Source organism: Cupressus sempervirens, chromosome 1, assembly GCF_028749045.1.
Source record: "Cupressus sempervirens isolate cs-2001-9-10 chromosome 1, ASM2874904v1, whole genome shotgun sequence".
Taxonomy (NCBI): Eukaryota; Viridiplantae; Streptophyta; class Pinopsida; order Cupressales; family Cupressaceae; genus Cupressus; species Cupressus sempervirens.
In genome coordinates, this window is record NC_143118.1 from 701473026 (window position 1) to 701499243 (window position 26218).

A 26218-nucleotide genomic window follows, 5' to 3' on the forward strand; every position below is an offset into this window, starting at 1 on the left:
TCGGATTCAGGTTCGGATTTGGGTTCAAAATTCGTTCAATTTTTTGGGTGGTTCAGTTCAAATTCATTTGGGGTTCGTGTGTGTGTGTACAAATATGCAGCAGCAAATTAGTTCATACACCACTATGCTAATTTAAAGCAACATAGCAAAATACGCCACCATATCAATGTTTCAGTTCAAAATAATAATGTCAACTTTAATAATCAGCCATCACAACCAAATATCATCAAAAACCATCAAGCAAATCATCATCATTCTGCTGTTACAAATTAGAAGTACACAAAGTAATGCTCTAGGCTCGTTTAAGGCCAATGTTGTGATTGTGCCATATTGTAAGCTTCACACATTAACTATGATACTCGATGATTCAAAGAAAGCAACTTTGGATCGGATTGGAGGAAGCCAAGAAAGCAGACTTTGGATCCAGATTTAACCATAGTAAAGGTCTCTTAAGATTTTTTTCAATCCATAATTTTCTATACATGTCAGCCTATATGCACAAATTAAGGTGTATTACATACATCCCATAATAGATGTGTGACAGTTTTATTCATCCTGATTCTTCTCAAGTAACGTTTAATTCAAATTAAATGCAATTACTAATTTGAGTATGATCATGTGCTTGATCAAGTCTAATTCTGAGTCTAATTTGCCATTAAGAACTTTTTGAAAAAGTAAACAAAAAGGTGTCGAAATTCTGCCGGGTTCCTACACTAAAATCCAAAGTTGCTCAAAAGTCATCTAAATTCTACCAAGGTTCCTTTGAGAGAATTCCCAACAAAATTTGATCTCTGTGGAAGACTTTTGAGTCTTTGACAGAATTTGACAAGGACCAGACTTTTGAAAGAATTGAACCAGGAATTCCTAGGTCCAAGAGAGAATCTGGTAACTTAGTATTAGATGTGAAAGTTTGTGTAACAAAGGACTAATATGAAACCAACGATGGAAGAAAATCTAAGATCACTATAGAAAAACTGTTAAAAGCATTTGATAAAACTTGGCATTTTCCCTAGAGGTTGACCTGAAACATTCTAAGAACAAATATTCTCTGAGTTTGTCTGGTACTACCAACTTCAAAAATAAGTAGTGAATATTGTTTTCGAAGGTGCTGAGGTACCAGCCAGTTAAAGATTCCTGTATAACAAAGGCCTAAGAGGCAGGAAAAGTCTTTTGGATTTATTGCTTTTTCATGGTCATACAAAGATTTTATTGTTAGGTAGAAGATTTTCATAAACCCAAAATACCTTTGGTGAAGCTGAAAAGTGAAAAATCAAAGTGAGGCCTGAAGACAAACGTTAAAAAGATAGATAACCTTGTTCCAAGAATCCTCTGTCTAAGCGACGGTTGAGATCCAATAGGTTCTCAAAGAAAATCAAAGGTTAATACAACACTTAAAACAAAACAAGGTGGGTGGAAGCGAAAGTGACATCAAATGCAACAAGGTCACCATAAACTGCTGTCCATAATTTTAATACAATCTTAGCATTTCTGCCTTTATCCAGTTGTCCCCTTCAAAGCATTTATTAGGTAATCAGCAAGATTTGTCTATGATCACTTTGCTAGTTAAGCAAGATAGATGACACAATAATAAGCATTTCACCATATAAAAATATATACAACAAAAAAGTTCAGGTAAAATTGAAATGGATTCTTTATCGGACCATTCTTTAAGCAAATTATAATCTACTTTTCCAATTCTCGAGGCCAGAACTTGCTTATCAGAAATTCAGAGTATGACATAAGGTTGAGAGTCAAATTCATGTCCTTAAAGAGTGTGTTTTTTCTACATTCCCCAGGGATGCGTCCCTTCCCAAAAAAAGAGTTTTGGAAATAAGGGTGTCCCCGGGACATGGGGACGGATATGGAACATCCCCCAGCCGTCCCGAAAATGCCAAAAAATGAGTGAGTTGTCCTAGAAACAGGGGGATGTCACAGGGAAAAATGGGGGGCGGACCGCCATCCTAGGTACAGCTGGGGACGTCACAGACATCCCTTGAGCATACTGGGGCGGTCGGCCATCCCCAATGTTAAAGCACATAAAAAATTAAAAAATAAATGTGAAAACCTAATTTTAGAGCATAATATAGTCCCTCTGCTGCTACACACTTTAAAAAATCAGAATTTTGAAAGTCATGAAATCTGCAAAATTATCTGACGGCATATGTGTAAATAGGTGCAATCAAATTGTTTGGACATCAAAATCATGATTAAATTGAATTACGTGAACTCCCCAATGCACAGATCAGACCCCATTACCAGTGCATAAACCTGTATTTTTCTCTAATATAGTCTTAACCCTGCATTCTTCTCCCAATCAGATCAGATCTGATTTTTATGAGGACAGACCTGCAACATGTCAAAAACTTAGAAATCAATGCACAATTTGCTAAATATTACCTCAAACATGCATTGTGAAGCCTGATAATGGGGAACAAGTCTTAGTATCAGAGTCCAGACTGGCTTTTAAGACAAATTTCAGATTTCTATGATATTGTTCACTGCTAAACTTATATCTTTGTTCACATATTGACAATTGACACTGTCTTATGAATGCATAATAGACTAGAGTTAGTTTTTAATACATATTGAATATTGAATCGGTTATTATGTCCTAGATGGAATTCAAATTGTGTGTGTTAAGGTTCTTTAATGTTTGAATGAAATGCTTTGTGCTTAGTTTTATATGAATGACATGTATATTTGCAAATTTCAGAGTATATTTTAAAATTTCCCTATATTTATATAGCCGTCCCCTTCCCCCCCCCCCAAATCGGCAAAACAATTTGCCGTCCCAGAAATCCATCCTGTTGTCCCCTGCTATCCCTGTCCCGGAAACTCAGGGGAACATACTGTTTTTTTCTAGGAGGGGACTTGATACATTCTAGATTTGGAGTTATAGACATTGAGGAGCATACCATAATATTACAAGGTAATTGGTAAATACTTGCTTATTAATAACAGAGACCGAAAGGTCAATTTATACAAAAGGAAGAGATGATGTTTCCTTAGGAAACGATCGTAAAGAATAGAAACATTCTATTCCAGAGAAAGCAAAAAACGAAAGCAAACTAAAGCTAAAGATATTTACAAGATAACCATTAACTAATAATAGACGTCTTATCTATTATTGTAATACCCTCCCTTAATGGTTAATCTATCTAACACACCAAGCTGTCCTCTGAATTTGACAAACTTATCAGGACCAAGAGGCTTGGTGAGAATGTCTGCAGTCTGATCTGAGGTAGGAACATACTGCAGATCTATAGTCCCGTCTTCAACCAGCTGTCGTATGTAATGACAATGAACATCCACATGCTTGGTTCGTTCATGGAAGACTGGATTCCGTGCTAACTTGATAACGCCTTCGTTATCAACAAACAGAGTAGTCGGTCCTGCTGGTGACATCTACATATCCCCAAGCATCCGACGAAGCCAGACAGCTTCACATCCTGCCTTAACAATCCCTCTATATTCAGCCTCTATAGAAGAGAGAGAAACTACCTGTTGCTTCTTGCTGGTCCATGTGACTGCACCGGATCCCAAACTGAACACATATCCAGATGTTGACTTTTTATCATCAATAGAACCTGCCCAATCTGAATCTGTGAACCCACTGAGTTTAGGATTAGAACTCCGAGAATACAGAAGTCCATAATCAAAAGTGCCTTTCACATAACGAAGCACACGCTTTGCTGCCATCCAATGATCAGCCTTAGGAGCTGTCATAAAGCGTGAAATATAGCTGACTGCGAAGCTGATATCAGGCCTAGTAGTAGATAGGTAGATGAGGCTGCCTACTAGTTGCCTATACGTAGTATCATCAACGGAAGGAGAATCAGACTTGGCTGATAACTTGAGACCTTTCTCCATAAGTGTAGATGCAGGTTTGCAATCCTGCATTCGGAATTTGTCTAACAAGGCTCTAGCATATTTGGACTGAGAGATGAATATACCAGAACACTGTTGCCAAACTTCAACACCTAAGCAATAATGCATGAGCCCAAGGTCAGTCATATCAAAAGACTGGCATAAGTGTTGTTTGATTCCCTGAATCAAAGATGCCGAACTGCCAGTGATGATCAGATCATCCACATAGATAATCAGAAGGATGATGTCACTGTCAGTAGTCTTGATGTACAGATTTGAGTCTGAAGAACTCCTCTTGAAGCCTTGATCACTGAGGTACGTATCAATCTTGATGTACCATGCCCGAGGGGCCTGCTTCAAACCATAGAGAGCTTTTACCAATCTGAGAACCTGATGTTCTTTACCAGCAACCTTGAAACCAGGAGGCTGCGTCATGTAGACCTCTTCATGGAGATCACCATTCAGGAAAGCACTCTTTACGTCCATCTGATGGACCTTCCAGCCAAACTGTGCTGCCATGGCTAGGACTAATCTGATGGTGCTCATCTTTGCAGTAGGAGCAAAGGTCTCCTCATAATCAATGCCTTGACGCTGAGAAAAGCCCTTTGCCACTAAACGAGCTTTGTACTTATCCAAAGTACCATCTGATTTGTATTTGATTTTGTAGACCCATTTGCAGCTAATGGGTTTCTTCCCTGGGGGAAGATCAAAAAGGACCCAAGTGTTGTTCTTCAGCAGGCTCTGGTGTTCAGATTGCATAGCCTGTTCCCACTCTGGAATTTCTTTAGCCTCGGAATATGTTTGAGGTTCAAACACACTGTGAATGTTGGCCATAAGAGCAAAGTTAACAGAATCTATAGTTTTGCTCTTTTTTCGAGTAGTTCTCCCATCAATGAGCTCATCATCATGAAGATCAGCAAGTGTCTTAGCCCACCACTTAGGCCGGAGAGGAGAATGACCAACAGTAGTACTAGGAGATGCTTGATCAGCAGGATCCTGATCAGAAGAATTTGGATCAAACTCAGGTGAAGCATCTTCAAAACGAGGTGATCCTGCAGGAGAAGCCGGAGGTGGCTGTACAGGTATAACTGGCAGGACTGGAGCTGTAGGAGCTACTGGAGCCCTCCCATCAGGTGGACCTAATGGAAGCCGAACTTCCAAATCATGAACCTGCATAGGCTGGTCTGCTGGATCAGGAACAGGAGAAACAGGCATGAATGGTCCTCGCTGCTCATCAAAAACTACATCGCGGCTGTATATGAGACGAGATGTCTCAACATCAATAAGGCGGTAGACTTTGTGAAGACTGTTATATCCAGCAAGCATCAGTTTCTGACTCTTGGCATCCAACTTGGTGCGTGAAGCATCAGGGATCCAAACAAAAGCAAGAGAGCCAAAAACCTTCAGGTGACTGATTCTGGGCTTGCGACCTGACCAGGCCTCTTCCAGAGTTTTACCTTTGACCGCCACTGTGGGTGACCGGTTCAACAGATAAACTGCAGTGTTAACTGCTTCTGCCCAAAAACGCTTCGGAACATGTCTGTGTTCGAGCATGGAACGAGCCATCTCGGTGATTGTCCTGTTCCGACGTTCAACTACACTGTTCTGTTGTGGCGTGTGGGGTGTGGTGAACTGGCGTTGGATGCCATGTGTATCCAAGAAGCTGGAGAAAACATTAGAACAAAATTCCCCCCCATTGTCTGATCTAAGAGTAATAATAGATTTCCCAGACTCTTTTTCAACTAAGGGTTTAAACTTCTGAAATACAATAAATGCATCAGATTTCTTTTTAAGGAAATACACCCACATTTTTCTACTGAAATCATCTACAAACAACAGAAAATACTTGTACCCAAGAACAGAAGGAGTGGCCATAGGGCCGCAAATATCAGCATGAACAAGCTGAAGTACTTGAGAAGCTCGCCAAGAATCGCCACTGGGGAAAGGTGTGCGATGTTGCTTCCCAGCCTGACATGCGTCACCAACTCCAAGGTGTTGGGTTTGAATCTCTGGCAAACCAAGAACAAGCTCATCCCGAGCAAGTTGTGAGAGATAATGCACATTTAAGTGCCCATATCGCTGATGCCAAAGTGAGTTGATGGAAGATCGCCGAGCAGCCATAGCTAAGTCCTGAGAATCACCAGAATCAGTAAGTCTGAAAAGACCATGATCCTCAAGACCAACTGCAATAGTAGACTTAGTCGCCCGATCAGTGATGGTGCACTGATGTGAACTGAAGGTGACTGCCAAGTGTGGAGAATGTCGCAGCAACTGACTGACTGAGAGTAGATTTAGTTCCATCCCTGGAACGTAGTACACATCAAGGAATATGAGCTTCCTCCCAACAGACTGAATTTGAATGTTGCCTTTACCAACAACCGTGTACTCTTCTCCACCACCAAAGATAACAGAATCTGAATAAGGCTGGTAGTCAGTAAACCAGTCTCTGCGGTGAGTGAAATGTCGAGAGGCCCCTGAATCAATGTACCAGGCAGATGACTGTACATGATCTGCAGGTCTTTTAGCCATGAAGGCATAAAAGGCAGATTCCACCTGCTCAGTGTGCTCTGCATTGTTCGCTTTGGGTTGCGAACCTGATTGCTTAGACTGGGCAGCTAAGCATTTCCGACATGCAACCTTCATGTGACCATACTTGTGGCAATAGTTGCATTGAATGTTCTTCTTTTTGGTACCATCGGATGCTGGAGCAGAAGACTTCTGCTGAGATGGTTGCTGAAACTTGCCCTTATCCTTCTGAAAGGATTTCGCAGCAAAGGCTTGCTCAGTGGAGGTGGAACTGGAGCTGCTACAGAACTGTTGTTTCCACCGATCTTGCTGAAGTAGCAGGGTGCAGAGATCAGTGAACTTTAGACCAACACCAGTAGATGTGATGTTGAGAGTCTCGATAAAATGCTCATAGGAATTTGGTAAACTCCGAAGAGTGATTACCACAATATCCTCTTCCTCCATCTTGCGACCGATGGCAAGTAACTGATCACGGATTTCCTGAACCCGATTCAGGTGTGCCTGGAGCGAGGTGCGCTCATCCATGACAATAGAAAACAGAGTGTTTTTCAGAAAGAAGGCTCTGCTCTTGTCGGAAGTCTCATGAAGACCTTTTAGATGTGTCCAAATTTCGGCCGCTGTCTTGCCGGATGGAATCTAAGAAAGCTGGTCATCAGCTACGGAGAGTTTGAGAAGCATTAGTGCCTCTCGATTGTTCAGATCCCATGTATCTTGATCAGGACCCGGAGAAGTCGGACGCTGCTTAACACCCAGAACAAGTTGATCGGTGTTTCGATATTCGAAGATTGCGATGATGCGCTGCTTCCAAGTTCCATAATTGCGACCATTGAATTTGGAATTATGCTCGAGCAGAATATTTGTCAGAGATGCCATGGCACGTTTTTCAATGAAAATCTATGAAAATCTGTGAAGGCACGTTCTTCGAGGCAAAAATACGGAAGACCCAAAAAAATCAGAGAATGACCCAAAAGAGAGCTCGAAAAACCCAAAAGGAATCTGCTGTCGTTTTCTGAATCCGCTGGCTCGAAAATTGAGGCACAAAAATCGAGGCACCCAGAAAAAACGGACGACAACCCAGTTGAGCTCTCGAAAAACCCACCAAGAATCTGCAAACAAAAAAAATTTTCGACCCCAAAAATTAGGGTTTCGAAAAAAAACGGCCCTAGCTGAAAAAAGCTTGAAAAAACTTCAGATTTCTTGATGAAAAATGGTCGAATCTGCTTCCCAAAGCACGATGACAGACTGAGACGGCTAAGAGCATGAAGATTTGATACAGAAACATGCAGATTTTCACCCCAAAAATGCGAGTCTTCAAAAAATGGCCACGATTTCCACGCGATTTGCAGACCCGTAATTCGGGAATTTCTCCAAGCAGAAAAACCCTAGGTGGGTTTTGGAGAAATTAGCTGAAATAATTTTGGAAAAATTTAAACAAATAATTTCAAAAAGAAATTATAAATTTTTCCGAAAAAATTTAAGTATTTAGCTCTGATACCATATTACAAGGTAATTGGTAAATACTTGCTTATTAATAACAGAGACCGAAAGGTCAATTTATACAAAAGGAAGAGATGATGTTTCCTTAGGAAACGATCGTAAAGAATAGAAACATTCTATTCCAGAGAAAGCAAAAAACGAAAGCAAACTAAAGCTAAAGATATTTACAAGATAACCATTAACTAATAATAGACGTCTTATCTATTATTGTAATACATAAGACAAAATCCTCTAGATTTTAATGATTTGATTCAACATTGTAACTTATTTGATTTGAAAACCACAAACAGTGCATGTATTTGGAATCATAGAAACAAAAAACTTCTGGTGAAAATATCTGGATTTCAATGGGAAAAAGAAAATTCAAAAATCAACATTAAAATATGTTGAAAAAGAAGTAATAATTACTTGTTTTCTAAATTTAAGGTAATTTCATAGCATACAGATATTAGAGAGCAAATAAATAAGAGTTTAGCCCATCAATTGTCCATATAAGAGGTTTTCTTCTACAACAGTAGAGTAGCGTTTCTCATAAGAAGTATGGTCAAATGGGCATAAATTATGCACTTCAAAAGATTGTATGTACAAAACCAAGTCAAACTCAAAAGATTTTCTATAAAACCAGATCTTCAAATTATTCTAAGTACTGCCTCATACAAAAAAGAAGTAGAAGATAGACACAAAATACAGGGTAGGACAAATATGCATATATCTGAATAAGCATACAAAATCACAATGACCAAGATTTTAAGTCATAGAAACTGGACATCTTGGAGAAATAGTAGGTTATATATAAACATCAGGCTGCAATATCCCAATTCAAATTTACACATTTGTATGCACAGATAAATAACAGAGATTGCAGAAATTGTTTTTCAAAGTTGCAGATATAGAACCGTAATTGCCTTCAACGGTATTTCTGATCTAGTTGTTTAAAGTTGTCAAAAACAGAATCGAATAAGGTTGCAGATTGACATTAACTATTCTCGGATCCTTGAACACACTTAATTCATAGACCAACGCAAATTCAATTCTAAACATTTTATCAGATCATAATTTGCTTACAAGCCCTTATGGATACACATCTGAATTCTCAGGGGAGGGCCAATTATGGACAGAGCACCTTGCAAGTGGTGCATCCCATCAACATATAGTGATTCCTCATGCAACTCAGATCCGTCGCTCTCCAAGGAATACCTGATTCTAACTGATATCGCAGATCCTGAACCTCGGTGAATATTAACCTTGTGTTGGTCTCCTTATCACTTTAGGTCCTATAAAATATGTCACCCAGAATGAAAAGAAAAAGCAGTAACAAAATGTTGGAAGTCAATAGGTAGGGGTGTCGTCCCACGGTCCACCTATAAGAGTGAGTAGGATTTTCACCCCACCAATAGCAGGATTTGTAGAATGCTTTGCAACATAAAATTCATTGATGCCTTATCCAACCAATAGACCTGTATTAATTACTTGTTCATCCACAGGTCAGCCTCAAAGATAAACTGTTATACATCGTGCAAGTTGGTTGATAAAGCCATTTTAGAAAAAATATTTACTAACACTATGCAAGTTGGCCTCTATGGCTGTTTTGGTAAATTTATTTAATAATTGCAATTATTCATAATTTCTATTAATAATATATTAAATATTTAATTAAAACTATTGGCAAAATAGAAGAGCTGACTCAACTCCTTACTGGGGACATCACAGTTCACCCTTCCAGGTGTTGCTTGTCCTCAATCAACTTCAGATTTGGATGTTCAGCTTCCACACCTTCCCACATATTTTTGTGAACTCGTCAAAGACTACCTCTGTATAGTGTATTTTTACTTTCGCAACACCTACGCCCTAGTTGTCACAGTTCTCCACATGTGAAGAATAGTGTTTTCCTTTGCAGTTCATTATTAGACAACTCCACTTGGTTTGGCTTAGGAGGAAGCTCTTTAAGAGATAGCATGCTCTTCGGAAAAGGTTTTCTTGACTATATAGGCTTGGATCTAAAGTTGTCCTTGGTCACTGAATCTTCGAAATTTAAACATCTTTTAATAGCTTTTTGCAATGAGCTTGAGCAAATGGCCTTACTGTATACCTTTAGGGGGTTCGGCTAGGCCTTCCACAAATAAGACTATAAGCTCTCTCCAACACATCAGGAATCATCACTGCAAGCCTCTAAGATTCTGCTACATGGTCTTCCACTTTATCCTCTTTCTTCAACTGTGTTACTCCCTTAAATGAGCTTTTGGATCCCTCCTTACCTTTCTACCAATATTTGGCTGAAATCTTCCAAGTTGGCTATTCAGTCATGCCCTTGACTTATCATGCCATAGTAAAACCATCTGTGAGCTAATCTTTCAAAATTGGATTCAATGAGAACGTTTCTAATATCTAGGATTCACAAGAAATTGGGTTTAATCAAGGTTTTTTTGGAGATTTTTTGCTTTCTGCTTGCAACCCTAAAAAGGCTTACAAATTAAAAATTGCAAGAATCTGTATGTCAAAATTGCAAGGGTTAAAGAAAGAGTACATGAGGTTTCCACTATAAATCGCAGACAGATATTTTCCAAAAACTCCCCACTTTATCTGCTAGAAAGATACATCTGTTGTTTGTGATTTCTTTCCTTACTCTACAAATCACAGTTTTTTTGGGTAAAAATTTTGAAATTGGATCTTCAACAAATTGTGTGAAGGTTTATTAAAAAGAATTAAGCTCCATAAAACTTTCCTCCAAAACTATTGCAGTTTTATGCGTAAAACTGTGCCAGGTTTTTTCTCGTTTCTTTTTTGCACATCTGGCAAAAGTTTGAAAGCTACGGCTATGGCCATTTTTTAAATTTCCTGCAGTGCCAACTTGGATGTGAATCAATGCCCATAGTTTGTTTTTAAACATAGTTTGTGTGAACCAATTTAAGACCCAACGTAAGTATTTCCTATCATGATTTAATGCAAACCAAGGTCAAAAAGTTTGTATAAATTTCAGCAAAGAGATATGAAGGCTTGAAATTTTTCAATTTTATTATTAGGGGCTTCTATCTGAAAATGAAAATTCTATTAAATAGAATACTCTGGCTTCTGTTTCACACTTGGAAAGTAAAAATTCAAATGCAACTAATGCACAAAATCTTATGGGAAATCATAAATGTAAATGAGAAACTTCTCACAAATGCTAGTAAATACTAGAAAGGTAAAGTAGAGATGATAAAGCCAGAGCTATTAATGGTCCTGCCCTTTAAGATTCTAAGATGCATCATATAGATCTAACAAAACCTTCAAAAAAAAATTGGGAAAATTTTAGCACAGTTAAAGAGTAAATGCAATTAGTGCTAAATTTTCTCTAAAGCTTAAGCATTTCAAGTTCAAGATGACTAAGAGAGTCACTATGTCAAGCCCCATGAACAAAGCTAAGATCTCTTCTTTGACAAGTAGAAGACATGCTCCAATGTATGATGAGGATGCTAAAGCCATTTTATTAAACAATTTATCTTCAAAGTTCAGCAATGTCATCTTTATTCTTGGTCAAGTTTCTTCTAGAAGTTTAGAAGATATAATATCAACTCTTCAAGTTAAGAGAAAAGAATTACTAGAGGAGATACAAAAGATGATCCTCTTATTGAAGTAGAATCATACACAAGGTGTAGAAGATCAGATAAGAACGAAAGGATGACAAAATGCTATTATTGACAAAAAAAAATGAGTCACACGGCTTGGAACTATAAAAATCAGGCAAATGATGTTCTCAGAGGGAAGACTGGGGAAGCTAAGGTAGCCATTGTTGAAGATGCTCAATGTTATGTTCCTATGGTTTAGTGGACTAATTAAACAATTTCCAAATACTGAACTATTAATTAAACAACAATTGTTTCAGCAAACAGATGACAATCATAATGATGCCTAGTTCATAGAATATTCGCAACCTAAGGTTTCCACTAGCACTGGAGCATCCTGTTAGTGCTTTAAAAATTCCTAGCGGGACTAACATTCCCAACCCTAGTAAATTCCTTGTGGAAGTTATGATCCTAAAAACCTTTCCAACGATATATGCCATTACGAGTTTCAAGTAGCAAGCAGAAAGTTATGACCCTCCGAAGTTGGGGTGAAAGATTTTGACCCTCCAAAGTTGGGGTAATAAAATGTCAAAATCATGGTTTCTTCCAAGCTCACTGCCTCTTGCATGTCCCTTCTTTTTGCTAGCCGAGTTCTTTTTTCTTGTGGGTCCCAATGCTTTCCAAGGGTGTACCTTGGATGTCTCACAAGAGTTTGTGAAGCTTTGGCTTTTGTTTGAGAACAACATTAATGCCAAAGTATTGCAAGTCTCTTTCCTTGCATCCGAGATGTTTTTGATGGTTGGCCAAACTTTTCCTAAAGGCGATAGATGTGGGCGTCTTGTGCGAGCTCTAGGAGATTCAACTTTTTTCGATAGAAGCTCAACGCCCATGTGCCATGAGTTATTCTTGTACTTGCAATCGAATGTTTCCACGCGTCTAGCTCCACGAGCTTGTTTCCTCCAGTATTTGGTGCAGTTCCTAGAAAAACTGCCACGAAAATTGCAAAGGACGTGATAGTTAAGCGTAATGATGGAGGATCCATTTTGTTAACCAATCAATGACTAGCTATTGGTTTTTGGAGCCAGCAATGGAGATCTCAACTTCTTAGATCTTGTAGATAAGAACACATGCCACACTATCCAATCTACTTTCTCTTAGGTTGTTGGTTTTGGAGGATAATTGCAAATGTACTAAGAACTGTCAGATTGGTATGTGTGTTCCAAATGGCAGTAACCTCTAATTTATAATGAACAAAGGCTATGAAGAGACATTTCCCATGTGTCTATTTGATAATTAGATATTAATATAATAACAAATAATAATCTCACATAATAATACATTATTTAGTTAATATGTAGATATGTATTATATCTCACACATATATAATATATATTTATATATTTGCACTTATGTCTCATAGTTTATCCAACTAGAGCTACCAAACATCAACACTCCCTCTTAGCTAGGGAGGATAAACACAAGACAAATATTACACCATTGGTAATATTAGAAATGGTAAATTTTAAGGATGTCTTTGATCAGAAGATATCCACCATTTTGATATCATGAATATTGGCCTCCAAAATATCAACATATGATGTAACATTTTGATATCATGAGTATTGGCCTACGGAATATCAACTTATGATATTCACCAAACACTCTGAGTAATGGCCTACAGAGCATCAACATATGACATTCACCAATTACTCAACAAGTTTTGATATCACATCTAATATCATGAGTATTGGTCTCTAGAATATCAACACATGATATTCATCAAGTACTCAATAAGGTTTGATATCACATCTGATATCATTAGTATTTATATCAACACATGATATTCACCAAGTACTCAATAAGGTAATGGCCTGCACAATATCAACATATGTTATTCACCAAATACCTATTATATTTCTATACAAACAATTCAAACCATTAAGTGAATGACATCTATCACTTAGTTGTTGATTTACAAGATATAGTTCATCATGATTGGTTTCAACATTTACATTAAATGTATATCTCAACATTTACATATTCTAAGTTCGTCACCTTCCAATAACTTTTGCAAATACAATTAATAATCATTTGGAAGTCGTCACTTCCTCATGATGTACACAATGGGTAGGCTCATTAATTCATGCAGTCAGACACATGATACCAAAAGTTTTCATGAAGTCAAAACTCCCTTTAATAATGATATGATCAAGATCTTCAAATATCAACTAAAACATATCCTCTATCCGCTCCTTCAAACAAATGTGTCAAACTCCCTTTGAACATCAATCTTTTGAGCTCTTCATCCAATGATGCTTCTAATGGAGCATCAGACTCCCTCTCAACCTGATATGAATCCTCATTTTCTTGCAAGAACATTCTTAGAGGAAAAAATCAAGGCAAAAAGCTCTTATTGTAATAAAAACCACTTAATAATTATTCTCAGTAATAATATTATTATATTTATCTATAAGAACATTAGAAATTTGATTTTCTACTTAATTCATGATGAATTAATTTTATTCTTAGCTTCACCTTTTGTATCTAGTGATAATTTCTTTAAGTAGTGTTGGCCAAATGAGTAACAATACCCATCTCTCATACTGACACTAAGATTTGCATTTAACTCCATCGTGTCAGCCAAATAGGAAAGTACCCATCTCTTATATAGGCACTCAAAGCCTATGGTCATCCCTTCATAAGAAATTTTAATAGTCTTTTCAAATGAATTATCATCTACTAATATCTTTTCTTTTAAATATCAATTATTAAATAAATAAATGAAATGTTCATATACTAAATGAGAGTTCATCATATTTAATACTCTTAAACATAATGTAAAGTGAAAAATATATAATCATACCTCCAATGTTACTTTCTTTTTAATATCTCATTGGGGCATATATAAATCAATTGCTATATTGCCGCCCTGCAGATCAAATAATCCATGGTGGCAATTCTTTTTCCTCTACCTCATATCCCTTGGCTCTCCTCCTTTTATTATCCTCTTCCATGGAAATGGGTCCCTTACATCATGCTTAACCTTCTCTTGCACCAACTTGGTAGGTGGATCCCACTTGTACCTTTTCAATCGATATGTCTATTATGATATCCGATCACAGGCAAAGAAGATGCTTGATAAAACTTTCAATGCTCTTTTCATCAATTTTAAAGAACGGCGATAAATGCTTGGCAAAAGCATAGAGCTCATCCTCGACAATAATTTGTAGGTGCCTCATCAATATTCCCAAAATGTTGAGAATGACCTTCACGACGTCGTTGGTTCAAGACCCCTCTATTCTGACAAGAGTCGCGTCTTTTGTAACCCTCATCACGGTCTTTACAGTGGTGCGTCCATAGATATATGCAAGGTAGAGTTGTCCTCCAATGTATGCGAAGAAGTCAAAGCTCTTACTTAGAATACAATTGTTTCCATGGAACACTTCCAACTGACGAACTCATTAAAGTCTAAAGCAGACATATTAATAACATCTGTTGTACTGTAATTAATGTGTGTGGTAATTTAAAGTCAATCAGGGGCTACTAATTAGTGTATGAATGTTGTCTCTTCCAAATGTTGGCCTTTGACTTATTATGAAGTCACTCATAACATGTTTATTGGCTTCACGATCACCTCTTCTCATGAACAATTCATTCACCTTTACTAACACATCTCATCATCTCATATTAACTTGGGCGAGTCAAGTGATTTTCTAACAAGGTATGACCCGGCCTTCATTTAAATACTTCTATACCTAACTATTTCTATTGTAGTTGCACTATGCTAAATAGATTGCTTCCTTCCACATCGTTGACCATTAGAAGATTTTTATGTATACACCATTCATTGTGTCGTCAATGATTACACAACCATGTAGAGGCCCAAGTATCATTGTGTGACATGTATTGAGTCATTACAAAAGTCTAGCATATATATCACCATCTTTACAGGAATTGATAATTTATTAATAATAACTGGAGGAAACAGAGATCAAATATCATATATGTTCTTAATGTCAATATAACTAATGTTTCTTTTACGCAAATGGGTTCATTGATAACCAATCAAGAAAGTGAACAACTTATTATGCAATTTCTCAAGAACTCAAACTGATTATAGCTTTGTATTAGCGCAACAAATCAAATGCCTAAGAGCAGCCCGTCAAGTTTATTTGTTGTTGTATGCACATCAAATCTCAATCTCCACGTCAAATACCATTCCACATTGGAAACATCACAATGACAACACACACTCACACCTTTAATGTCCCACAACTCCTGATTTCTCACAGATCACACGATTCATGCATACCAAAAAGGCTTTATTCAAAATCTTACAATATTGAGCATTTTGTTCTTGAAGAACATACATGTTTATTCAAAACCTTATTTGCCCCACAATAACTTTAATAATGATCTTGCATTCATTGAGTGACTCCTTAGACAGTCAAACAATATAATCTTCTACTTATTAATGATGATCATCCTTGTATAACACATTGAAAAAATTCATCGACATCTCTCCTATTTGATAATTTCCAGACATCTATTAATCGAGCATAATCAATTTCACTGACATGAGTAGATGTTTCGTGTAGCGGTCGTCATACTATCACATCTCATATTACCCGATAAATGGATCATTGTATACAACTGTCTTTTATGAATTTGATTTCATTATGTTCTTGCAAGCTGCAGTAGATAGAGAAGGTAATGTGCTGTCCCTAAGTGGGATTGCTACTTTCCTTGTGTATTACTAGTGTAGAGATTATTACCGCGAGTGTAGATGTTGACTCCAAGATCTCTAGCATGCCAATCAATGCTATGAATGCTAACCTAATAGTGCGGCCACTTGTTGCTAACATTAATCTTAGATGATATTGGAATCCCAGTTTCTTCATGTGCTTAGCGTGAAGCCTCCCATATTATCTGCATGAAATGGAGTATTGAACATTGGAAGAACATTTCAGAAACGTCACAGATGTAGAAGGTGAACCCGCTCTGATACCACATTGGTTTTGGAGGATCAGTGCAAATGTACTAAGCACTACCGGATTGGTATGTGTGTTACAAATGGCAGCAGCTTCTATTTTATAATGAGCAAATACCTATGAAGAGACATGTCCCATGAAGGGATATGTCTATTCAATAATTAGATATTAATATAATAACAAATAATAATATCTCACATAATAATACATTACTTAATTAATATATAGATATATATTATATCTCACACATATATATAATATGTATTTATATATCTGCACTTTAGTCTCATAGTTTATCCAACTCGAGCTACCAAACATCAACATAGGGCTTTTAGGCCATAACTTCCTAATTAGTATCTATTTTCAAGTCATTTTAATTTGAAAGGAAACATTCACTTTTATGAAAAGCTACTGATTGCAAGCCTGAAGTTATATTTTGTGCATTTGAATCAATACAACATAGTCAACCATGCTTTTAGCCCTTTGGTTTTCTTAAGATTCATTGTTCAATAAGTTTTGTGTTGTTTTATTGACTTAAGCATTTGCAACTTTGGTTTTTACAGAGTAGATTATGCTTTAGGTTCTCTATTTTGTGATTACCATTGTATGATTTGTTCTATGTCTATATTTTAGGGGGTTTTGAATATCTGTGACTGTCCCTAGAGTAATTGCTTAAAGGTTGCCTTGTTACCTCATTTTGTGGAATAGCCTATGCATTTTGAAGTGTTTTAAAAACTTGGTGAATCACCTTTTATTGTTTTAAGCACACTTCTTTCTTTTTCTCTCTGTGTGAAAGTCACTTAATGAAATAGCATAAGGTTCCGCATTCATTAAACTTCCCATAGGATGTTTACCTTAAAAGGCAATTTTAGGTATCAACAGGAGGTAAGGAAAAATGATCCCAACTAGAAAATATTGCAAGTAGATCTTTGATTGGGTTGGTAGCCAAAGCTCAATGCATCATGAAAAAATCTAATTTCCTCTTCAATCATGGTTCCTTAGAAGTTACAATACTTTTCTTGTTAAGACTATACTATTATGAAATGCACCTAGGCATCAACAATTTTCTGCCAATTGGTAGTTTCCAAATTTTCTTGAACCCATGAATCAGCAAATTTAAACCCTTTCTTTCAAGGACCATAGTTGTTCCTCCATGAACGAAATCTTTGGAGGGGTTCCATGCTTGCGATACCAATTAGCATCCATTTTCCTATTTTTACTGGAAATTTTGCCCTGATCACTATCCTTTTTGCTTTAGGGTGTAAAAAAAATAGTCCTTTGCAAATTTGGTCAGTTTCATTTAAAGTTTTGGTTTGGAATCATAACGGCAAGGCCTGGAAGAAAGTCATAACCTCTTTGAATGGGCTAGAAAGGAAGATCAGACTCTTACAGTCCAAAGCTTTAAGTTAAAGGGTTTATGGTTTATGGATCTAAAAACTTTAGAGGGCTGTTTGGGAATGGCCAGTGAACAGAGGTGATGATAATTTGTCTTCTTGTTCTTACAAATATGTCAAGTTGTCAACACATTTCCATTCCAAGATATCTCAATCTTTAACATCTCAAATCCACGTATTTGAAAGTTATATATCATTGTTTGTGGCTTGTATGCATTCCATACTCCACCAGGTTCCATCTTCTCTAACCTCATCTTGTCGGTTATGAGATGGTAATGAATCATCTGTTGAAATTGACAACAATATTGTCTAAATAGGGATAACATGATGAAAATCACTTGTATGAAGATATCATTGTAATTATCACTACCATGTGAATACCCACATATACACTTAGCTTAGTTATCGAAGAAGTTAATATGAGGTATATTTTGCATTTCAGTTGAAGTTAAGTTGCATGTGCTTGGTCTTATCAAGCCAACTCTTATCCTCCTCCTAGTAAATATACTTATCAAATGCTAAACAGTCAATTTTGGCAGCTAGTTCCCTATTATCTTTTGCTATTTTGCATGGTCTGCTACTTTCTACTGTATTATCTATTATATCAATATGCTACATAAAGGTCAAAGCATCTGGTTTTTGAATACCTGCCCTCTTCTGCAACATATTGAAGAATTAACAACATTAAAGAAAATTCGCCCACGTCCAAAGAAATGCTTTTTAAGCATTTTGAACAACTAAAATGTGGTCTACTTTTAAGCCTAATGATAATTTTAATACCAATTTTAGTTTCTAAATTATATCAAATTTTTCTCTACCCTTAAAATTAAGATTATTTTCTTGTTCTATATAGGTGGGCCATGAAACTTTTCACAATAGATGTTGAGAAAATTATCAATGTTATCTAAGATTAACAACCCAAATTATTTCGTGGTTTCATTATCAGTATCAGATGAAAAATCTCAATTCTACCTAAACCAGTAGTAATAAATACCTGCCCGATGGCCCTTCAAGAAGACAAGTTGTCAGAGGACTTCCTTTGCTCCACTTAACTTGTTCCACTAATAACATCACCCTTTCATATATCCGTTTGTGTCTTTCACCACATTCAACCATTCCATTCAATCTACACGCTCAAAATAGTTGCTAGTAGTTAGACAAGATATGAAGTTATGTTTGGAAAATTGACAAGCAAGATTATAAGAACCGAGTACACAAGGAAAAGATAAGTGTTTATTCTTGTATGTTTTCTCTAACTACAATGATTGGAAGTATATATCTTTTGCAAATATAACTAAGAGTATTATCCATTTCTATTAACACTTAATCTAGAATGGACTTACCTGCATCGCTCAAGATTATCTGTAGCTGCTCCAAATGCTGGCTTTATTTCTTGCAGTGCATTTAAGAAATCATCCATAGTAACCTTTATGCTCTCTTCATCCAAAGGTTTGGTAAGATCATCAAGGCTAATCTGCCTGTTCAAGGCAAACGACACTGCACTTTTGACGACGCCTTCAATTTCAGCTCCACTGAAATTCTTTGTCCGTGCAGCTGCATATATGAACAATATTTTAAGGCATCAACAAGTGCACTCACTTTTCAAAAGTATGATGTGTAAAAGGAATTCAAACATTATTAGGACAACAATATTTAAAAAACACATAATATAATTCCCATGACCAAAGGTCCTTTGTGGTCCTTTAGGTCTACAAGCTTACCAATTTGCCCTCAACATTTATTTATTAATGTGTCATCATATTAACTTTCAATTCACTGAAAGGAATATTGGATTTAACTTGATGTGATCTAGAAATAGATTAATTTACATAAATCTCAAGTATTTTATTCTACTTCATTTGCTAATGAAGGTATGTCATTTTTACAATATTCAAAAAAGTATATTGAATATCAGAGTTGTTTCCATAAGCTTACTGGAAAACTATAAGCTCCAGCCCTAGTTTTTTAAGCATCAGAACCTACGATGAATGAGCAAAGGTTGAAAATACAAATCAACAAATATGGATAGCTCTAATGCACTTAAAGGGGTCTGGCCTAAAACAATACATGCCTCTCTGCGGCCACCATTCATCTATTGGCAAAAACTGAAAATCTTATCTTATATTTGTCTTCCTCTTACACCTTTATTCGCCAAAATCCACACTTATCCACAATTGTTTATCAAAGTAGAGACAGGTGATTTTCCCCACAAAAAAAATCATTTTTTCTTAAAAATTATCACCTGCAAGTTTCAACATTTTTCTACATTTAAATCACTTTTAAATTGTATCTGATACCTTAATCAATATCCTGCTAACTTGTGAAACTCTTGAAACCTGTGAAATGACAAAATATTTTATGAATAGCGCAGTTGTACAATATTTTAAGGTCGCAACTATAAATGGGAGGTTGTCGAGACACGAATAAGAAGCACAACTAGTTGTTAATTTGCAGGGGGTTAAGAAGCAGTCCGTTTGAGTCAAAGGTAGGCAATGTTTTGCTGCAGCACTGTTCCAAAAACATTCTATAACATCACAGCATTAAAATAATACTTGCAATAATTCAACCAAAACATACAAATAGATTAAAAAATTGTATAATAAAATTTACAATGTGTGCAAAATCCATTCTGTGCACAAGGAAAATGGAAGCTATGAAAAATCAGGGAAGCATGCAAAGTCAGCGAAAGTACAGATATAGGAATGTTCAACTAAATCAGAATATGACAAATGGTTTTCATCATGAATGTCACTCTGCTTGGGGTAGCAGAGGCCGGTCGCCCCCTCCACCGAACTGGGCCAAAACAGACTGGGAAATGGTGAAGTCAAGGAAAAGAAAACCAGGAAGATTGAAAAATTGGTTTCCAGAGGAAGCAGATTTAGGACAATCTGGAGCTGGGCAAGGTGAACCAAAAGACCTCCAACCTCCCCCGATCGAGGATCTCTACCCCTCACCCACAGGTTCATATCATACTTAATGAGAACACCGGAGGATTTATTGTGGAAAATTTGGGTAAGGGAAATCACATGCAAGGTCAAACCCTGAGTATGGATTCATCTCTTTCTATATCTACTCATAGCCCAGAAGATTGTAATCAGTCCCCAAATTTAGTATCATCTCAGCCCAAGACATCTCAAGAACTTCTATCTAGCCATGATATCCAGAATAGGGATCTCAGCGAGAAAGCCATCCCCCAAAATAGTGAGAAAGTATCCACTCAGGCAGAGTTAGGAATATTTTGGGAGGCAGTTGAAGAAAGGTATGAGCAAAGCATGCTCGATCTCGATAAGCAAACTGATCTAGAACAAGGGAAGTTGTCATTGGAAGAAAACCATGATGTTAATCAACCATAGATAATAATGTGACAGTATCAAGAGAGTCAGGATCAACCCTGGCAGAACAATGGTGTGTTATGAACAAAATTAACTACAATGATTTGGAAGAAGTTAGCAATGAGATTCGAGGATAGGTATTAAATAAAATAGTAGAAGAAGAGGTCAACAAGGAAAAAGAAAACTAATCTCCAAGATTTTGGAAGTGCAGGCTTAGGAAAACCATCAAACTGAACTGGGGAATAGGGAGTAGATGAGAAAAACAGGCTTGGTCTTGTCCTAACAGTTTTCAGCAAGGATACTCATAAAAAAAGAGGAAGTCAGTCACTTTCTGAGCTTAGAGTAGAGTAATAGATGATCAGGCACAAGATCAAACCAAAATTACCACACAATTCAATGCAGGAAAGAGAAAGTTACTTCCCAAGGTGCCATGAAGGTCAATACTTGGAATGTTAGGGGACCGAATGTCCCTAACAAGCAGCGAATTCTTAAATGCTGCCTTTCTATTACAAAACCTGATATATGCTTGATCCAAGAAACTAAACAATCCGTAGATGAGGTGGGGGCTCTCAAAAGAAAGTTTGGAATATGGGAGGTGGTTGAAGCCCATGCAGAAGGGGCATTAGGAGGCTTAGGGATCATATGGGATCCTAGAAATGGTGCATTTTCAGTCATCTACAGAAAAAAAGAATTGGATCAGTGGGCATGTCAAAAGCATTAGGAACAACCTTCAATACAAGTTAATCATTGTGAAGGTCCTTCTCTGAATCAAGAAAAAACGAGAAGTTTCGAGGGAAATAAAACAGTTTCTAAATAGTATAATAAAGCAGATTTGCATAGTAAGAGGCGATTTCAATGCCATCCTTGATCCCAAGATAAAGTGGGGAGGATCTACGAGACTATCTACAGCTGCATATGACTTCAGAGATTGGGTTGACAAAAATAATCTTATAGAAATCAAAACCTATTGGATAACTAAGAAGGGAGGGTGAATCAGTTACCTTAGGTCCTTTAACAAATTTCACCGTTAAACCTTTCAGAAATTATCTTAATAATCAAATCTAATCATTCAACAACATTCAACCAACCAACAGCACCATTTGAACGACCACAGTAGTATCAATAGCAATATGCATACATAAATCAGAAAATAACACGCAAAACATTCGATCATAGTTTGACAATAGTATTTTAATGTGCAAACCCAATCTGGGTAAAAACCACTGCGGGAATAGTCACCCACAAAGAAATTCACTCTTATGAAGTGAGCTCGGTTAAGAGTCAACCTTGTTAAAGGTTACAAACACATTTTTTAGATGTGACTCTGTTACGAGGATTTCACCAAAGATCTACTAGATATGTCACCCACCCTTCAATAAATGGCCTTGTTAGAGGATTTAGGACATTTGTTAGAATGCCACCTTACAAAGGATTTATGAATAGGACTGTTTAATACCTCTGCCTGTTCAGATATCCTTTGTACTCTTTGCTCTTCTTCATACTCTTCCTTGCTGACTGAACAACCCACACAATTCATCTCATCACTTTCCTTTTCTAGATTCGCACTTCCATTCAACTCTATTCTGCTCAATGACCCTTCTATATCTTCTTCGCTATCAGCAACTTCAAACTTCTTGTTCATCCTTTATATAGGCAATGTTTTGCCGCATAATCTCATTCATTAGGGTTTTCTTGAATTAATCCAACCACTTATCAAATCTCAACTCACATTGATTGAATCTTTCGCTCAAAAAATGTTTTATGGATCGTGCTAGTTGGATCTCACCTTGAAACTTGAACTTTTTTTGGATCACGAACTAACCATTAAATCTTCACCATTTACCTTTACCTAACCCTTTCCATTCATTGATTTCACTGACTGACTTTGTTCCTCACATAGAAAATTTTAGATTAGTCCAAATCATCGCTAGATGTCATCCTTCAATCAACTTTTCCAAAATTGTTCTTCTCTACCAACCTGTGTTCTTGTCTCATCGAACAACCTCATCTCCTCGTTTAAAATTATTTACTTGGTTAACACTATGTGCATGGCAACACTATGTTTCATCACATCCTTATTTTACTAACACATTTTCAATTAACTTCAACCAAACAAATTCTTTGCTTACCAACCACCATTTCTAGCTTGGTAACACAATGATTCCTTGTCTTTTCACTTCACAACTTCATTCCTTTATTACCGACCAATATAATTGACTTGTACATCATTCTAGCATTTCATCAAATCATGTAAAACAATCAAATCAATATTACCTTGCCAAAGATTGATTCATCAGTTGCCCAATTATGCTCATACACTTAACATCACTTCTTCATTTCAACTTCTATCTTTACCAACCATTTATTTACTCAACGCCACATCCTTTAGATGATTTGGCAACTTAAATAAATCAGTACGTCAATAGGCTTGACATCAATGACAATATAACAACTCATCTAATTCTTCTACATACCATTCATTGCTTTGTTATCAAACCTTGTTCATCATCAGCATCAGCATCAGTTGGGATAGTAGTATCAGTTATGGTAACAATCTCCCCTTTTGGCATTGATGGCAATACATCTGAAAATATACCATTCGATACCAATAATCTTCATCAATTGTATTATGTTCTGTAGCCTTCATTGTCCTGCTCAGTTTACATTCCTTTCTCTTTTCTGGCATTCTTAGTCTTCTTTACCATAAGTTCTCCCCCTTTGATTACTGTTCTCCTTCTTCCTTAAACTTTTCTCGATTCCTTCATTCTTTCCCTCTTTATCAATTCCCCCCCCCCCCAACCCTTTCTTCATTCTCTCCACCTTTGGCAGCAATTTCAAAAGTACCTACATAACTTAAACTAATTTTCTTTGTAGTGATACCTTGTAACTTGCTTGCATTGATTACTTATGTTTCCTCACTCCTTTAGCTTCTTCACAACTATAAGCTGCTCCTAAAGAATGAACATCCGAATAAACTCATAGATAGATAGTCCGGTAAAGCATGAATTGATGCAAACTGCACCTTTCTGTAATGAACATTACATAGGAGCCCTAGTTTACCTCTCAAGTACTTAACTTTGTGAATATATCAGCAATCTGGTCCATGGATTTCACATATTCCAACTTAACTTGTTTCTCTTGTACTTGTTCTCTTATATAGCGATACTTGATTAATATATGTTTTATCTTAGAATGCATCACCAAGTTCTTTGAAATGTTTATACCACTGGTATTATCACAATAGATTGTCATAGGAACACTTCTTGTATTCCTTCAAGTAGTTGTTTGATCCACACAGTGTTAGAACAACTGATTGCAGTAGGAACATACTCTGCCTCAGCAGCTAACTGTGAAATGCAACTTTGCTTTTGCTTATCCATGTCACTAATCTTTCTCCTAAGAAGAAAGCTCCTCCACTTGTACTTATCATGTCATCCACATTACCTACCCAATCAGCATTAGTATATACTTTTAATTCAAAATCTTCATTCTTTATGTACCATAAACCATGGTCCTCAATTCCTTTCAGATATCTAAAGATCCTCTTCACTGCAAACAAATGCATCCTTTAGAATTAGAAGAAAATCTTGCCACAATAACATGTACAATGTCTAGTCTACTATGAACAACATATTGTAGCTTACGATCATTGATTTATACAAGGTCTCATTTACCTCGGTAGAGTCATCTTCCTTTGACAATTAGCATCCAGTGATCATCGGTGTTCCAATCAGTCTTGAGTCTCCCATCCCAAGAAAATTCAGGATCTCTTTGATGTACTTTGATTGTGCTATGTATATCCCATCCTTAACTTGTTGAACTTGTAATCCAATGAAGAATTTTATCTCTCCAATAAGTGACATTTCAAATTCCTTTCTCATTTCATCAGCAAATGATCTACACATTAGCTCATTTCCTCCAAATATGAGATCATCAACAAAGATTTCAGCTAATAATACCTCATCTTCACACTCACTTGTCAAGTACAAATTATTGTTTTCACTAGTTCTAATGAAACTTATTCTCATTAGATATGAGTAGAGTCTTTCATATCATGCTTGGGGTGCATGTTTCAAACCATATAGTGCCTTGTGAAGTTTGCATAATATGTTTTTCTTGCTTTTGTCAACGAATCCTTCTGATTGTTCAATGTACACTTCTTCCAATAATGGATTCAAAAAATGCAGACTTTATATCCATTATATATACTCTGAAACCTTTATATGTTGCATATGCAAATAGGATTCTTACACCTTCCAAACTAGCAACAGGGACATTAATTTCTAGGATCACTGCAAATGTAATAATTATTGTATTGATTGTGTTCCAAATACAAATGAAAGCTTATAAATATGAGAGGAGGGGACATGTCTCTACGGTTAAACATCACTAGTTAACATATTAATATAATAGTAATATAAATAACCATATATGTAACTCATCTTAAGCATATATGAATATTAATATGTTAACCATATATGTAATATATTATTATATTATTATATACTAATATATAATGTATAATATATATAATATATATTATATTACATATATAATATATATTTTATATATAAGATATTTATTTTGAAGATGATTTACCATCAACAAAGTATCTAATGTAAGAATCAATCCGACAGAAGCTACAACCTTAAACACTCCCTCTTAGCTAGAGAGAATTTATAGAACACATTATGCTCTCAAGAATATGAAGAGATATCATTTCAGTATGATATTCATTTCACTGAGGCAAAATTTCTCACCTTTCATAACACACAATTGAAGCAATTTTCATAGCTTTAAAACACCATCTTAAGTGTGGCCTATAGTAGTAACCATGTCATAGTGTCCGGCAAGATCCGGTCCAAAGAACCATAACAAGTTGATTATCATAGTGTCCAACAAAATTCGGCCCAACGAACCATGATAACAAGTCGACCATTTATAAGATCACCACCTTACAATGGTTACCTTTTGTCTTTTCGTTATCATGACTTCCAGCACTGTGGAAAAACAATTTAATGAAATCTGTCACGATAATAGGTCTACCATTTATAAGATCATCATCTTAT

At 36.4% G+C, this 26218-nt stretch overlaps 1 protein-coding gene across 1 annotated transcript in view; it reads right to left on the reverse strand.

The window, feature by feature from the left end:
• NSF (AAA-type ATPase family protein) overlaps positions 1-26218 on the reverse strand; it is a 73893-nt gene that overhangs the window by 13784 nt on the left and 33891 nt on the right. Inside the window, exons 13-14 of the mRNA XM_089787603.1 lie at positions 19161-19371; positions 18812-18943 (exon numbers count right to left, since the gene is read on the reverse strand). Of these exons, the coding sequence (XP_089643729.1) occupies positions 18812-18943; positions 19161-19371 (343 nt within the window). The remainder of the gene's footprint in view (positions 1-18811; positions 18944-19160; positions 19372-26218) is intronic.